Source organism: Dipodomys spectabilis, unplaced genomic scaffold (genome assembly GCF_019054845.1).
Source record: "Dipodomys spectabilis isolate Male_0828 unplaced genomic scaffold, ASM1905484v1 ptg000108l, whole genome shotgun sequence".
NCBI classification, from domain to species: Eukaryota; Metazoa; Chordata; class Mammalia; order Rodentia; family Heteromyidae; genus Dipodomys; species Dipodomys spectabilis.
In genome coordinates, this window is record NW_024870785.1 from 6,591,883 (window position 1) to 6,608,691 (window position 16,809).

Below are 16,809 nucleotides of genomic sequence, written 5' to 3' on the forward strand. Positions count from 1 at the left end.
TGTACCAAAGACTTACAGTAATTTCTTTTTTCTTTTTTTTTTGGGGGGGGGGGGTGGGTCTGGTTGTGAGGCCTGAACTCTGGGCCTGGGCACTGTCCCTCAGCTCTTTCAGCTCAAGGCTAGCGCTCTACCACTTGAGCTACAGCGCCACTTCCGGCTCTTTTTTATTGCTTATGGGTGCTGAGGAATCAAACCCAGGGCCTCAAGCATGCAAGGCAAGCACTCTACCACTGAGCCACCTTCCTAGCCCACTTACAGTAGTTTCTAAGAAGACATTGTAGTCAGGAACAGGTTGTAGGGAGCATTGACTTGGATGTTTTCCTGCCTTTATTGCAATGCTTGGATGGCCAGTACTCTAGGGAAGGAGTTTGTATGTTTTTTGCACTTGTTGCCTTCTTCTTGTGGACCAGCCTGAAAGTAGCCATCTGTCACACTTGAAAAGCCACCCATGTGCCAATCTCTTCCTGTTCTGCCATCCTGATTTATGCTAGTGTATGTCTACAGAGAATCACTCTTCCCATAAAACCCAGGACAGTGTGTGTAACCATAACAACCCACACCGTTCAGCAGGCTAAATCTTCCAGAATCACCTCCTTAATGTGCCAGAGATGTCCTTCTGCTTAACATTTTAGGCATTTACCATAATTAGAGACTTTTAATATGTTTAGTTCCTTTATATCAGCTATTAAAACTGAAAAGAAAGGGGTTGGGGGTGTGGTTCAGTTGGTAGAGCACTAACCAATGAGTGAAAGCATCAGTAACAGAGTTGAAATGCTCATCTTGGGCCTAAAAAAACCCAACCACCAAAAAATTGAACAGAAAATAATAGTATGTCCCATATCTCTTTAAGAGTTCAAAATTTGGAGGGCTGGGAAGGTGGCTCAGTGGTAGAGTGTTTGTCTTACGTTCATGAGGCCCTGGGTTTGATTCCTCAGCACCACATAAGTAGAAAAAGCCAGAGTGGTGCTGTGGCTCAAGTGGTATAGCGCTAGCTTTGAGATGAAGAACTGAGAAACAGTGCCCAGGCCCAGAGTTCAGGCCTTACAACCAAAAAAATAAAGTTCAAAATTTGGACCCATGTTAGAAGTTTAATTGTTTTGGAACATTAATAACTGTATCAATGTTTAAAAATTTTGAACTGAAAATATTTACTGTTGATAACTCTTTTATCTAACAGCAAGAGGCCCAAAAAGTTCAAGCAAATGATAGAAAAGATTTGGATATAAATGATCATGTCGTACCTAACAATATTCCAAAAGAAGTTGAGAATGCTGCAGATAAGAATGAAGAGCCCTCAAGCAATCATATTCCACATGGCAAAGGTATTATTACTGTTACTATTTTGTTTCATGTTAATAGGATATTGACCTCTCCCCCACTTTCATTGTACTAGTACTAGGATTTGCACTCAAAGCTTCAAGTGAGTGCTACCTGTTTTGCTCACTGTTTTGCTCAGCTGGCACTCTACCACTTCAGCCATACCTGGCATTTTGCTGGTTAATTTGACATCAAGTCTTGCAGACTTTTCTTCTTGGGCTGGTTTTGAACCATGATATTCCAGGTCTCAGCTTCCTGATTAGCTAGGATTACTTCCACTGGTACCCAACATCCCCTCCTTTTTTGTCAATTCTTGGGTGCTAGGGAACCCAAGGCTTTGTACATGCACATGCACGGCAAGTTACTCTACTACTGATCCACATCACCAGCCCTTTCATTTTTCATTTTCATTTGTTCATTTTGAAGTGAGCATTTTCAATCATAAAGATAGTTAGTTGGTGTGGAAATTAGTTGATGTGGTAAAGCATAACACATACCATATGATCTCAGTTTCCTAAAATGGCAGGATCTAGGACATGCTCAACTTATGTCTGAGCATGATTTTGTTCTTTGCTTGTGTGTTTGTTCCTGTAATGTATAAAACTTAAAAAAAATAAAAACTTACAAGTCTGAAAAACAAGAAAAGAAAAAGAAGAAAAGAAAAAGAAGAAAGAAAAGGAAGGAAGGAAAGAAGGAAGGAAGGCAGAAGGCAGGCAAAGAAAAAATTAATTGATTTGTTTAAAATTTGGATCCTTTGGGGCTGGGAAGGTGGCTCAGTGGTAGAGTGCTTGCCTTGCATGCCTGAGGCCCTGGGTTTGATTCCTCAGCACCACATAAACAGAAAAAGCTGGAAGTGGCACAGTGGCTCAAGTGGTAGAGAGCTAGCCTTGAGTTGAAGAGCTCAGGGACAGCCCGTAGGCCCAGAGTTCAGGCCCCAGGACTGACAAAAAAAAAAGAAAAGAAAAATTCGATCCTTTGGCAGAAAAGAAAAAACTAAGTTATTTCTTAGTTATAGTTATATTTACAACAAGATGTAAAATTTTTTTTTAATTTTGAAAATACTGTACAGAGGGGTTACAATTACATATGGGCAAGATAATGAGTACATTTCTTATCAAGCATTGTAGCCTCCTCCTTTGTTTACCCTTCCCATCCCTTCCCATTCTCTCCCCGCCCCCTCAAGATGTAAAATTTTTAGTCTATATAATATATTGCTCTAGAAACCAATTAACTTTGATTCAACAACTTTCATTTTTTTTGTCTGTCATGGGGCTTGAACTCTGGGCTTGGGCATTATCCCTGCGTTCTTCAGCTCAAGGTGAGGGCTCTGCCGCTTGAGCTACAGCACCACTTCCGGTTTTCTAGTGGTTTATTGGAGATAAGAGTCTCATGGAGGGGCTGGGAAGGTGGCTCAGTGGTAGAGCGCTTGCCTTGCATGCTTGAGGCCCTGGGTTCGATTCCTCAGCACCACATAAGCAAAAAAGAAAAAAGCTGGAAGTGGCGCTGTGACTCAAGTGGTAGAGCGCTAGCCTTGAGCTGAAGAGCTGAGGGACAGTGCCCAGGCCCAGAGTTCAGGCCCCATGACTGGACCCCCCCCCCCCAAAAAAAAAAAAAAAAAAAAAAAGAGTCTCATGGACTTTCCTGCCTGGGCTGGCTTTGAACTGTGATCCTCAGATCTTAGCCTCCTGAGTAGCTAGGATTATAGATGTGAACCACTGGAGCTTGAATTCAAGGCCTAGGTGCTCCTACTTAGCTATTTTCTTTAAGGCAGTGCTCTGCCACTTGAGCCAAAGCTTTCTTCCTGGCTTTTTGCTAGTTAAGTGGAGATAAAAAGTCTCACAGACTTTTCTGCCTGGGGTGGCGTCAAACCATGATCTTCAGCCTCCTGAGTAGTTTAGGATTACAGGCATGCCTGGTTCATTTTCAGTTTCTGTAAGAATAATATACAGAATTACATCTTTTTGTTACTTGAGCAGAACAAATCAAACGAATTGGTGATGCAGGGATGCCTGGAATAGAAGAGAATGATGTAGCAAAAGTCGATGAACCGCCTGCTGGTAAGTAAAAGTTATTAGAGAATTTAACTGCAGTGATTATTTTTCATGTGGCACCATTTTCTCTTGTTCTGTTTTATCTTTTTCCTCCTTTTAAAAAATTTGAACTAGGGCCTGTTTACCCATTGGTCACCTTGACTTTGCTGCGTAGTCCAGGCTTGAACTTGATATCCTTCTCCCCAAGCTTTCCATGTTCTACCATCCCCTGGTCCATTCTTTTTTTGGGTAAAATGTAAAAAGCCACAGATACCTGGATGATTGAAATTTCTCATTAGTTACTCACTAATTGGATTTTTTTTTCATACCCACCATTCTAAAATTGTGCTGTTGGTGTGCTTTATTGTGGCATAGTTATTTCGTATGGGAGTTATTTAAGTTTTAAGACTTGGCTTGTCTGTAGTGAATTGCCGCACACTTTGAACAGTTTTTTCAGTTTTCTTTTACAGTCAATTTTATTCCATTATATCTTTCTTCATTAATGTGTTGGATTTTCTTTTTTCTTTTTGTCAGTCATGGGGCTTAAACTCTGGGCCTGGGCGTTGTCCCTCAGCTCTTCAGCTCAACTTAAATGCTCTACCACTTGAGCCACAGCACCACTTCCAGTTTTCTGGTGGTTTATTAGAGATAAGAATTTCACAGATTTACCTGCCCAGGCTGGCTTTGAACCATGATCCTCAGATCTCAGCCTCCTGAGTAGCTAGGATTACAGGCGTGAGCCACTGGCACCCAGCCAATGTGTTGGATTCTTATTCATGTTACTTAAAGTCATAGTTTCACTTGATATTATCCTAGTCCCATTCATTTCTTTTGTGTCTTTTTTTTTTTTTTGCGGGGGGGGGGGGGTGAAGGAGGGGAGGGTGGTGGGGGTGAGGTCATATCTATGTTTCTTAGCTGCTGTAGATAACTTTCCCAGCCAATTTTATCAGGATAAAAAAAAAAAAATCAGCCGGGGGGCGCTGGTGGCTCACGCCTATAATCCTAGTTGCTCAGGAGGCTGAGATCTGAGGATCACGGTTCAAAGCTAGCCCGGGCAGGAGAGACCGTGAGACTCCTATCTCCAATAAACCACCAGAAAACCGGAAGTGGCGCTGTAGCTCAAGTGGTAGAGCTCAAGTGGTAGAGCGCTCGCCTTGAGCTGAAGAGCTGAGGGACAGCGCCCAGGCCCAGAGTTCAAGCCCCACCACCGACCAAAAAAAAAAAAAAAAATCAGAACTAGCAGCATGTTTTTGCCTCTTGGTTGTTTTTATTCCTTCAGACATATCCTTGGATATGTCTGAAATTGGTGTCTAAAATTTAGATCTGAAGTATTAGTCATTTTATTTGTATAGTTTGGTTATCTTCTCCAATTCTCTCTTGTCTGTATTCTTGTGGGATTTTAAGATATTCTTTCTAGACCACGGTACCAGCATTACTTATGATCTTGTCAGAGATGCAGATTAGATCCTATCTGAGACCAAATGAATTGGAGATGAATGAGAACTGGAGCCCAATAAGCTGTGGGTTTTGTTTTTGTTTTGTGAAAAGGTCCTGCTATTTAGATATTTATCATTATGAACATATCATTTTAACTAAAACTTCCCTTGGTGTTAGTTCTTCTTGTTTATTGGCAACTTGATTGCCTTCTGTGCAATGTCAGTAAGCCTTTTTTGTCATTTTTTTCAGTTAGGTTATATTTTTTAATGTGTATTTTTTTCTTTGGTTGGTCATGGGGCTTGAACTCAGGGCTTGAGCACTGTCTCTGAGCTTTTTGCTCAAGGCTAGCATTCTACCACTTTGAGCCTTGTCTCACTTCTGGTTTTCTGGGGGTTAATTGGAGATAAGAAGATAAGAGTCTCATGGACTTCCCTGCCTAGGCTGGCTTTGAAACCATGATGCTCAGATCTCAACTTCCTGAGTAGCTAGGATTATAGGTGTGAGCCACCACTACCTGGTGAAAATCTTAATTCATCCTTGGAAACTCTTCTGGTTTTATGGTTTAGTGAGTCTCATATTAAAAATTGCCTTTAAGGATAAGTGTTGTGTGGCTTATAACCATAATCCATATTACTTGAGAAGTTGAGATTGGGATGGTTGAAATTTGAGGCTAGCCCATACACAAAGTTGAGCAACATCCCATCTCATCTAATAGCTTGGCATTGTGGTATGTGTCTATCATCTCAGCTACATAAAAGCATAAATAGGAGGGTCACAGTCCACCAGAACCTATTAAATAACTGAACCTGGGTACAAGTTGCTCACACCTGTAATCCTAGCTACTCAGGATGCTGAGATCAAAGGACTGGGGTTCAAACCCAGCCCTGGCAGGAAAGTCTGTGAGAGTCTTATCTCCAATTTGAACACCAAACAACCAGAAGTGGTGCTGTGGCTCAGAGTGGTAAAGTGCTGGACTTGAGTGAAAAAGCTCAGGGACAGTACCCAGGCCCTGAGTTTGAAGTCCTAGAACTGTAAAAAAAAAAAAAAAAAAAAAAAAAAATTAAAGCAGAAAGAGATAGGAGAATGGTTCAAACGTTAAGAGTTCCTGCCTTCTAAGTGCAAAGCCCCAAGTTCAACCTCCATTACCAGCATATGCATACACCCACACACAGATTTGCCCCTAATGATTTACTTTGACGAAAACCATTAAAGGATATGTTAGTCATCTATAACTACAGCAAAACACTTTAGGTAATTTTTATAACGAGAAAAGACTTATTTTGGCTCAGAGTTTCAGAGTTCCAGTCCATAGCCAGGTTTACTTTGTTTTTCCAGCAGGGTGCCAAGCTTTATTTTAGGCTGGCCTTTGTTAGAAGTCCTACCCTGGTCTCCTGAGTAGCTGGGATTACTGTTCCTTCTACCATGCCTGGCTTGTTTTTGAGATAAATCTTGCTAACCTTTACCCAGACTGACTTTGAACTGAGATCCTCCTATCCCTGCTTATGTGGTTTTCTTTAATATTTTCTCCTTCAATTTGTTAATGTCTGTCAGCACTGTTTGCAATGTTTATTTGGTTGGTAAGGCCTATCAGTGTAATGCTTCAACATACTCAGTTCTGGAATTTTCAGTTGGTTCTGTTTTAGTTTCCATTTCTTCATTAGATGTTCCTGTCTTTTCCTTTAAATCCTTGAAAACATGTACACACATACCACACGTGTGCATGCATATACACACACACCACACCAGGTCTTTTTGTTCTTTAGTTTTTTTTGGCAATACTAGAATATTGAACTCAGGTCTCTGTGCTTGTGAGGCAGGTATTTTAGAGCCATGTTTTCAATTTTGCACTGATTATTTTTTAAAATAGGGTCTTGAATTATGCCTAGCCTGGTGTGAGCTGTGATCCTTGTACTTGTGCTTCTCCATGTTGCTGGGGACAAGAGACATGTACCACTGTGCCCAGCCATAGTATTTCCCCTGTAGCTGGGTTATAGTTATGAGTCCTGTTTCCAGTCAATGGCTGAGATGGAGTTTCACATTTTTTCTTCTTTTAATATTGCTGGTCTCAAAACAGTGATCTCTGTAGGTATGATTTCAGTCTTGAGCCACTGTGCCTGGCTCAGCATCAGTTGTTTATAAACCCTTGCCTAGTAATATAGGTTTCCCTAGAATCCATTTTTTCCTGATATGGATCATATTTCTTGCTTCTCTGTAGGCCATTCAGTTTTGCATGTTATATGAATGATATGCTTAGAAGTTTGGGTTTTTTTGGGGGGAGGGGTGCCTTATTGAATTTTGTTCTGGCAAACATTTAAACTATCATATGATACTATTATATCAATTTATATGTACATATATGTTATATATATGCATATATATCACAATATATTATACTATTATATCACAAAAATTTACCTCCCCCCTCTTTTTTTTTAGCAGCACTAGTAATTGAATTTGGGGCCTTGAAGTTGCTTGACCAAGTATTATATCACTGGAGCCATGCCCCTGTCCTTTTTACTTTTTTTTTTTTTTCAGATAGTTTCATGTTTTTGCCTAGGGTGTCCTTAGACTGGATTCTTTTACTGCCTGAGTAGCTAGATTACAGAAATGTGTCACCATGCCAAACCTATATCATACTATCTATATGAAAGGTTTTACTGTTGAAAATCACTGTGTGAAGAGACTCATTTATTCATTTATAAGGTCTTCATTGAGTTCCTGCTACCTGCCAGGCACTGTTCTAGTTGTTGAGTGTACATAGTCAACAAGATAGAGTTCATAGTCATAGAGTTTATATTCTGGCCAGATTTATTTATTACTAAAATCTATATGCTACAGTGTACCAATTAGCAGTTATAAGTGAGTGTTTCTAATCCAAGGTACTCAGGAAGCTGAGATCTAAGGATCGTGGTTTGAAGCCAGTCTGGACAGAAAAGTTCTTACCTCAGTTAACCAGCTATAGAAATGGAGATGTGGCTCAAGTGTAGACCACCAACCTTGAATGAAAAAGCCAGTGTGAGAAATCCTGAATTGAAGCCCCAGTAGCAATACACACACACACACACACACACACACTCTAAGTTAATTGATACACCAACTATAAGGATTCTAAAATTAGAACAAGTATCAGAGAATTAGTATATTATAAAAAGATTCATGATATTTGGGTTTTAGAAATTGTATTATCAATGGAAATAATGCAGATATATCTTCTTCTTATAGCTTTAAAGAAGCCCCCTGTTTTAGTTTCTCCACATGGAAGCCACCAAGCAATCTCTCAGCTTCCAACTGGACAACCTCTTTCCCCAAATATGGCTCCAGGTATGAAGTCGTATTCTTAGCATTCCATTTGCAAGCCAAGTTACTGCTTATGTATTCTTATGTAGGGAATAAAACATGTCATTTAGTAGCATAGTGAATTAGCATCCATTCTTCAAATTAATATTGTATTTGTTTAAGTGACTGATAAAAGCCAGGAAAAAATGATTATCTAAATTGCACTCTTGGGCTGGGGATGTGGCTTTAGTGGTAGAATGCTTGCCTAGCATGTATGAAGCCCTGGGTTTGATTCCTCAGTACCACATAAACAGAAAAAGTCAGAAGTGGATCGAGTAATAGAGTGCTAGCCTTGAGCAACAGAAGCTCAGGGACCATGCCCAGGCCCTGAGTGCAAGTCCCAGGACTGGCAAAAAAAGAAAAAAAAAAAAAAAAAAGAAATTGCAAGCTGGAGCCAAGTACACCTGTAAGCCTAGCTGCTTAGGAGGCTGAAGTTTAAGGATTGCAGTTCAAAGCTAGCCCAGGCAGGAAAGTCCAGGATACTTTTACCTCTAATTAACCACCAGAAAACTGGAAGTGGAGTTGTGGCTGAAAAGCTAGAGTGCTAATCTTCATCAAAAAGCTCAGGGACAGGACTGGGATGTAGCTCAGTGGCAAAGCGTTTGTCTAGCAAGTGCAACGTCCTGGGTTTGATCCCCGGTACCAAAAAAGAAAAGACAAAAAAAAATACAGTTAACTCCCCCCCCCCCCAAAAAAAAAAAAAAGCTCAGGGACAGTGCCCAAGCCCTGAGTTCAAGCCCCATAACTGACAAAAATAAAGTAAAATAAAATTGTACTATGAGGGCTGGGAAGGTGGCTCAGTGGTAGAGCGCTTGCCTTGCATGCATGAGGACCTGGGTTCAATTCCTCAGCACCACATAAGCAAAAAGAAAAAAGCCGGAAGTGGTGCTGTGGCTCAAGTGGTAGAGTGCTAGCCTTGAGCTGAAGAGCTGAGGGACAGTGCCAAGGCCCAGAGTTCAGGCCCCACGACCGGACCCAAAAAAAAAAAAAGAAAAGACTTGAAATTTTGAAAGGGCTACAGGAAAACAATATAAGCACAGGCAACAACTTTCTGAATAGAATTCCAGTTGTCCAGGAAAAAAATTGAAGAATGGGATTGCATGAACATCAAAAACAACAATTACTAGAATTAGAAGAGAATGCATGGAGGAGGAGGAGAAAAGGAGGAAGAAGAGGAAAAAGAAGAAGGGAACTATTTTGGTGGGAGAACATATAGGGAAAGGGAAGGGGAAGGAGGAAAGTATGATAGAATTTGAGTATGATTGAAGTACACCCACATATACACACACCCATACACCTGGGAAAATAGCATAATAAGATCTTAATACTGATTAAAAGTTGGGGAAGGCAGAACGAGGGCTAAGAAAATGTAACAAGTAGTGAATTTTATCAAAATACACTACATATATGTATGGAAATATCACAATGAATCCCTTTGTACAATTATTTATACTAATGTTTTTTAAATCTGCCCTTTGTTTAGTGGTATTAGCCTTTTCTTTGTAGTACAAGAAGTATTTATTTTACTATCTACAACTATATTGCCTACAGGCATATGATATTTGACAAAGGAGCTGAAGACATACAGTGGAAAACTGTATAGCCTTTTCAACAATTGGTGTTGGGAAAACTGGGTAGCCATATGCAGAGAATTAAAAAGTAGACGTCTGCTTGTCACCAATGCACTAATATCAAAGTGGATCAAATCCTCAACATCATACCCAAAATTCTGAAACTACTGCCAGAGAGAGCAGGAGAAGCTTTAGAACTTATAGGTAGAAGCAGGAACTTCTTGAATAGAGTCCCAGGGGCATAACAGATAGGAGAAAGACTGGACAAGTGGCACTACATTAAAATAAAAAGTGTCTGCACAGCTAAGGACATAGTTACTAAACTAGAAAGACAGCCAACCAATTGGGAAAAAAATCTTTTCCAGCAATACATCAGACAAAGGAATAATATCCAATATATACAGGAGCTCAAGAAACTAACTTTATACCAATTTACTAAATGGGAGCTAAGAAGAGATTTCTCAGAAGAAGAGGTAAGAATGGCAAAGAAACACATGAGGAAATGCTCATCATCCCTGGCCATAAAAGAAATGAAAATCAAAACACCTCAGATTCCATCTCACCCCAGTTAGATTGACCAACATTTTGAATTTGAACAACAATAAATGCTGGCAGGGATATGGGGAAAAAGGAATCCTACTGCACTGCTGGTAGGAATGTACTCTAGTATAGCCACTTTGGAAAGCAGTCTGGCGGTGCCTCAAAAAAACTAAGTGTAGACCTTCCCTATGACCCAGCCATACCACTCCTAGGCATCTACTCTAATCATCATGAACCAGGATATGATAAGGACACCTGCTTATCCATGTTTATTGCCTCATATTCACAATAGCAGAGATAAACAATCCAGATGCCCCACAATAGATGACTGAATCCAAAAAATGTAGTACCTGTATACAATGGAATTTTATGCAGCCATTAGAAAGAATAATATGTCATTCGCAAGAAAATTAATGGAACTAGAACAAATCATGTTAAGTGAGCCAAGATCAGAGAGACAAATGGTGCATGTTCTCTTTGATATGTGCAAGTTAAATCTAAAATGCACTGGGATGTGACAAATTACACAGGATTCTAGATATTCACATACAGTGAGACCAAAAGAAGATAGTCTTAGGCGAGAATCACAAAGGTGAAATGCCTAAGTGCCTCTTCATATTTATATAAAATAATATATACACTGAAATGAACTCCAAAGATAGGGAAGTAAAAGACTTTTAAAAATGTTTTTCTGATGATTCTGTATTCTTTACCTTATGTACAGTGTGTTCATGTGCGTATCTGGGGGGGGCGGGTGGGAGGAAGAAGGGCAAAGAATCTGAGGAAAAAGTATGAAAAAGTGCAGCAGTGGAGTGTACTGGACATTGATGAAAATGAACTGTACAACTCCTGGGAGGAGAGGGAAGAGAAGGAATGGGTGAGAATGAGGGAACAGATGACACTGTGTGGAAGGAAATGTACTCATTACCTAACAGATGTAAATGTAACGCTATATCACCTCTGTAATAACAATATTCTAACAAATTCTCAACAACAACAAAAACCAACAAAAACTATTGCCTTAGCTGAGTGCCAGTGATGTATGCCTGTAATCCTGGCTCCTCAGAAGGCTGAAATCTGAGGATTGCAATTCAGAGCCAGCTTGGGCAGTAAAGCTTCTGAGACTCTTAATCTCCAATTAACCAACAGAAAACCAAAAGTGGTGCTGACACTAAAAGTGGTAGAGTGCTAAACTTGAGCATAAAAGCTCAGGTATAGTGCTCAGGCCCAGACTACCACCACCACCAACAAAAAAAACCCCAAACAACTATGTTGCCTTTCATCTCTGCTAGGCTGTATAGATTTACTTTTATCAAAGTGTGTTCATAGGTATATTACAGAAGCCTTACCATGTATTAAACAATCATTCTGCACTTATGAGCATGTTTGCTTTGTATTGAACACCTATTTGACTTTACACAATTGTTCCAAAATAGGAGTTGGTATGATTTAAATAAGCTGATATAGGGAGATGATGAAAAGGAAAGCTGTAGAACTTAGTAGCATAGAGGTTTCTAATTCCAAGATTAATAGGAATAAAGATCGTGGGCTGGGTGTATGGCTCAGTTGTAGAGTGCTTTCCTAGCTTGTGTGGCTCAGGGTTTGATTCCTAGCACCAGAAAAAAACCCAAACAAACAAACAAAAAAACCTTTAAAAGATTTAAATAAAGACTTTGATGAGGAAAGGGGTGGGGGAGTTTGGGAAAAAAAGGTTCTATCACAGAGATACTGTTAAGAAAGAATTGAAGATTTGCTGGGCGCTGATAGCTCATGCCTATAATCCTAGCTACTCAGGAGGCTGACATCTGAAGATCCAGGCTCAGCCCGGGATGGACTTTCCTTCCCATGAGACTCTTATCTCCAATAAACCACTCACAAAAATGGAAGTGGCACTGTGGCTCAAGTGGTAGGGTGCTAGCTTTGAGCTGAAGAGCTGAGGGACAGCACCCAGGCCCAGAGTTCAAGCCCCACAACTGACAAAAAGAAAAAAAAGGAAGAGTTAACAGTTGTGAATTACTGTATGCATAGATGAAAACGTAGATGTTAAAAATTTCAAAAGACTGGGTTTTAGAAATGTCTTACAACACAGTTGTATGGAGTTTGGAGGGAGGGAAAGAAAACAGGTATCATTGAAGTGATCTTTGCATTTCTGTTGTGCATCTGTTTGGTGGATAGATATAAGTCAGTAATGAAGATACTCACCTGGCAATGATGAGTAACCTCCCTATGGCTTAAGCCACCTTGCTATAAGATTTGATAAAAGAAATTGGAGTAAAGCATTAAAAAGAAAAATTACATGACTACCCAATCCCAGACAACAGTATTTCTTATTCTTAGTTTTTCTAAAGCAGTTTTTGTGAAGCCTGTTTCTTCTATAAAGGAATTTGACTTCTAATTTGATATTCTTTTGCCATAGATTCACATGTAAACCACAATGGAAACCCTGGTACTTCAAAACAGAGCCCTTCCAATTCCAATCCTCTTCAACGTTTACTTCCAGGCTCAAACATGGAGAGTGGACCCAGAATTCAACCAGATGTACTAAAGCAGGCAACTAAGGGCAGAGTCAGTGATTTCCACAAACTGAAGCAAAGTAAGAATCAGTTGATAAATATCAAGCTAAACATATTAAATGTTTGTTTACAAGGCCGAAGTAAACACTCAACCTTGTAACACTCTAATGAATGTGTAATGAAGTTATATGCATGGAAAGAGAAAGTATTGTGTTAAAATTGAGAAGAAAAACGCATTTTAAATAGAAACATTTTAAAAGAAAATTGTAAAAATCTTATCTTCCCCAGTGTTAGTAAATTTAAGGTGAGTTGATATTTTAAAAATGCATTTAGTTCTTATGAACTTAAAACTTCCTTGGAGAAATGAGGAAATATATAGTATGTTAGGCTAATGAATGAAAACTTTGATTCAAAGGGAATGAAAAATGGGGAATTTCTCTAGAGGAAGCACACACAGGAGAAGACAGCCACCTGTGAGGCAGGTGCTGTTTCCTTCTAGTTATAGTTGCTTAAGTTGTAAAGAAAGAAGCAGAATGATTAAACAGATTGGTACTGTTATTTCAGAGCTATTGACCTTGATAAATAGACAATTCCTGTTTATCTTCATTAGCTCTTTAGTTGGTAGAGTCTCAGAAAGTCTAAGAGAAATTCCATTAATAGAATTTGGGTCAGGAGCCAGGTGCCGGTGGCTCATACTTGTAATCCTAGCTACTTAGGATGCTGAGATCTGAGGATTGTGATTCAAAGCCAGTCCAGGGAGGAAAGTCTTATCTCCAATAAACTACTCAGAAAAAGCTGGAAGTTGTGCTGTGGCTCAAGTGGTAGAATGCTAACCTTGAGCCAGAGGAGCTCAGGAACAGCTCCCAGGCCTAGAGTTCAAGCCCCAGGACTGGTTTAAAAAAAGAGAGAATTTGGGTCACGAGAATATCTCTTAGGTTACCTCCCATAAACTGCTTTGCTTTTCTTCTTTGCATGGCTTCACCCAACCTCCAAACAGATTAGTTTGTCTCTGGTTTTTATGATGACTTCTGTGTACAAATAACTTGTACAAAGGTTGCTTATAGGTTGAGAACTGGACAGAGTTAGTATCTGAATCTATTCAAGATATTTTGAACAGTTATTCACATTTCTACAGTTATGTGAATATACAATAGTTTAGATATGTGTACTAATTCTCCTTCCTTGATATTTTAAAGGATATTTGTGTATCTTTATCAAAATATTATATGAAAAAGTTTTATTTGCAATATGTATTTTTATATGCAAAATGTACTATTTTAAATGTAGTAAAAATTATTTATTGTAGTACTGGGGTTTGAACTCAGGACTTCACACTTAGCTAAGCTGGTGTTGTATTACTTGTCAGCCCTTTTTGCATGGGTTATTTTTTTAAAAAATTTTATGTACAGAGGGGTTACAGTTACATAAGTAAGGTAGTGATTACATTTCTGGTCTAACTTGTTACCCCTTCTATCACTTTTCTCCCTCTTTCCCTCCCCCCTAAGTCCCCCCGCATTGATTATTTTTGAGATAAGGTCTTGCTTTCTGTCTGAACCAACATGGACCAAGACTTTCCTATTTGTACTTCTAGGATGATAGGCAAGTGCCACTGTTCCCACCCACTGGTTATTGTGGAAACTTGTGAACTTTTGTCCAGCTGGCCTCAAATCTCAGTCTTATAGATCTTTGCCTCCCAAGTAGCTTAGGATTACCTTAGCTGGTTGTACAATTTATTTTTAAAAGAGCCTATTGAGTTTTAAATTCTTACTTCAAATTACTTTCCATGTACCATTAATGAATATAAAGAATTGAAATCAATGCATGTATTATTTCTTAATTTGCATTAATTGACTATTTCTTAGATATCTTTTGTTTTGAGATAGTCTCATTATCTAACCCCAGCTGAATTTGAATTCACAATCTTGAGTGCTAAGGCATATGTCACCATATCTGGCTGTCTTTCATAGTTTTTTACTTAAGAGTTAACATGCTTGTCATTTACTCTCTCTCACTCACACACATACACCATTGTTCTTAAGCAATAAGTTTTCACTTAGTTGTAACTCTCTTGATGAGTATTTAGATTGATTCTGCTACTTGCACCTGCCAACTAGCTGGGATTGCAGGCACATAAAGTATGTAAATGCTAATCTCTTAAGATTAATTTGTTGCCTTTCCTGATCTGAGGCTTCATATTTTATCGCAGAATATTTCCAAATACAATCATTTTCATTGTGGATGTGCAGTTCACTGAAGTTACATTTCAATACCATTCCAGGTCTTCACAATGTGTTCTAGCATCTTCACTATTTAGTTGCTGGATATTCTTATCACCACAAAGAAAACCCTGTACCCATTAAATAGTCACTCCCTGTTCTCTCCTACCCACAGCCCCTGGCAACCACTAAACCTCCTTTCTACCTCAGTGGGTTCACCTATTCTGTTTCCTATAAATGGAATCATAAAGTATTTGGCCTTTAGTGTCTGGCTTCTTACTATAATGGTTTTCAAACCCAGCTACGGTATAGCATACGTTAATACTTTATCTCTTTTTATGGCTGGATAATATGCAAATGTGTGGAAGTATTTTGCTTATTCACTTAACTGTTGATAGACACTTAGATTTTTCTGTGTTTTGGCTATTATGATAGTGCTGCTATGAATATTCATTAACAAGTTTTCCCTCTACACCTGTTTTCAGTTCTTTTTGGTATGTACCTAGAGGTGGAATTGCTGAGTCATATGCTAATTCTATGTTTAGCTTTTTGAGGCACTGCCAAACTCTTTTCCACAACAGCTGCACCATTTTACATTCCTACCAGCAATGTAAGAGAGTTCTGACTTCTCCACATCCTTGCCAACACTTTTCTCACCTTCCTTCCTTCTCCTTCCCTTCTGTTGCCATTTTAGTGGATGTGAAGTGCATCTCCCTGTGTTTTTGTGCAGTGCTTGGGATCAAACCAAGGTCCTGTTCATCCTAGGCTTATTTTCTGGATGATTTTTATTTACATTTCACTAATGACTAATGATATGCAGCACCTATTTTGTATACTTGTTGGCCATTTGTCCATTCACGCCCTTGACCCACTGAAAAAATTTACTTGCTTGGTTTTGTTTTTTGATATTCTTGATAGCAGACCCTCAAATTGCCGTGTGTGTGTGTGTGTGTGTGTGTGTGTGTGTGTGCGCGTGTGTGTGTGTGTGTGCGTGTGTGTGCGTGCGCGTGTGTGCGCGTGTGTGCGTGCGCGTGTGCGCGTGCGCGCGTGCGCCAGTAGTAGTAGGGCTTGAACTTAGGGCCTTATACTCAGCTTTTTTTGCTCAAGGCTGACCCTCTGCCACTTGAACCATACCTCCATTTTCAGCTTTTGGCTGGTTAATTGGAGATAAAGAGTCTTATGGACTTTTCTACCCTGGCTTTGACACAGTCCTTAGATCTCAGCTTCCTGATTAGCTAGAATTACAAGCCTGAGCCACTGGCACTTAGCTAAAATGTTTAAACTGAAAATATAATAGGTAATCTGGAGTAAAAGAATGTAGTATACCTTGTATAGGAATAAGGAAAGAAGGTAGGTGAAAAATCACTTCATACATGCTATATGTACTTGTAGAAGTCTTGGCTACTTTGGCTCAGAAAAGGAATTTAAATGTGGAATACCCTTCCTAATTAGTTTTTGAAACTCAATACTGCTCAAATAAGGAAAGAAGGTAGGTGAAAAATCACTTCATACATGCTGTATGTACTTGTAGAAGTCTTGGCTACTTTGGCTCAGAAAAGGAATTTAAATGTGGAATACCCTTCCTAATTAGTTTTTGAAACAATACTGCTCAAAGACTTTCCATAGCTAGTGGGTATGGTGCTTCTTATGTTCTCATGTTTAAATAGTTGTAATGAAGCTGTCTTGTTGCTCATAGACTAAGTCGTTTTTTAGCTAGCTACCAGAATGAGTTGGATGTGCACATGTATAATTTTTATTTTTATTTTATTTTTATTTTTTGGTGTGGGGCTTGAAGTCAGGGCCTGGGCACTATCCTTGAGCTCTTTTGCTCAAGGTTAGTACTCTACTG

At 39.3% G+C, this 16,809-nt stretch overlaps 1 protein-coding gene across 1 annotated transcript in view; it reads left to right on the forward strand.

The window, feature by feature from the left end:
* Golm2 (golgi membrane protein 2) overlaps window positions 1-16,809 on the forward strand; it is a 42,146-nt gene that overhangs the window by 11,994 nt on the left and 13,343 nt on the right. Inside the window, 4 exon segments of the mRNA XM_042687629.1 lie at window positions 1,178-1,322; window positions 3,294-3,374; window positions 8,007-8,105; window positions 12,648-12,824. Of these exon segments, the coding sequence (XP_042543563.1) occupies window positions 1,178-1,322; window positions 3,294-3,374; window positions 8,007-8,105; window positions 12,648-12,824 (502 nt within the window).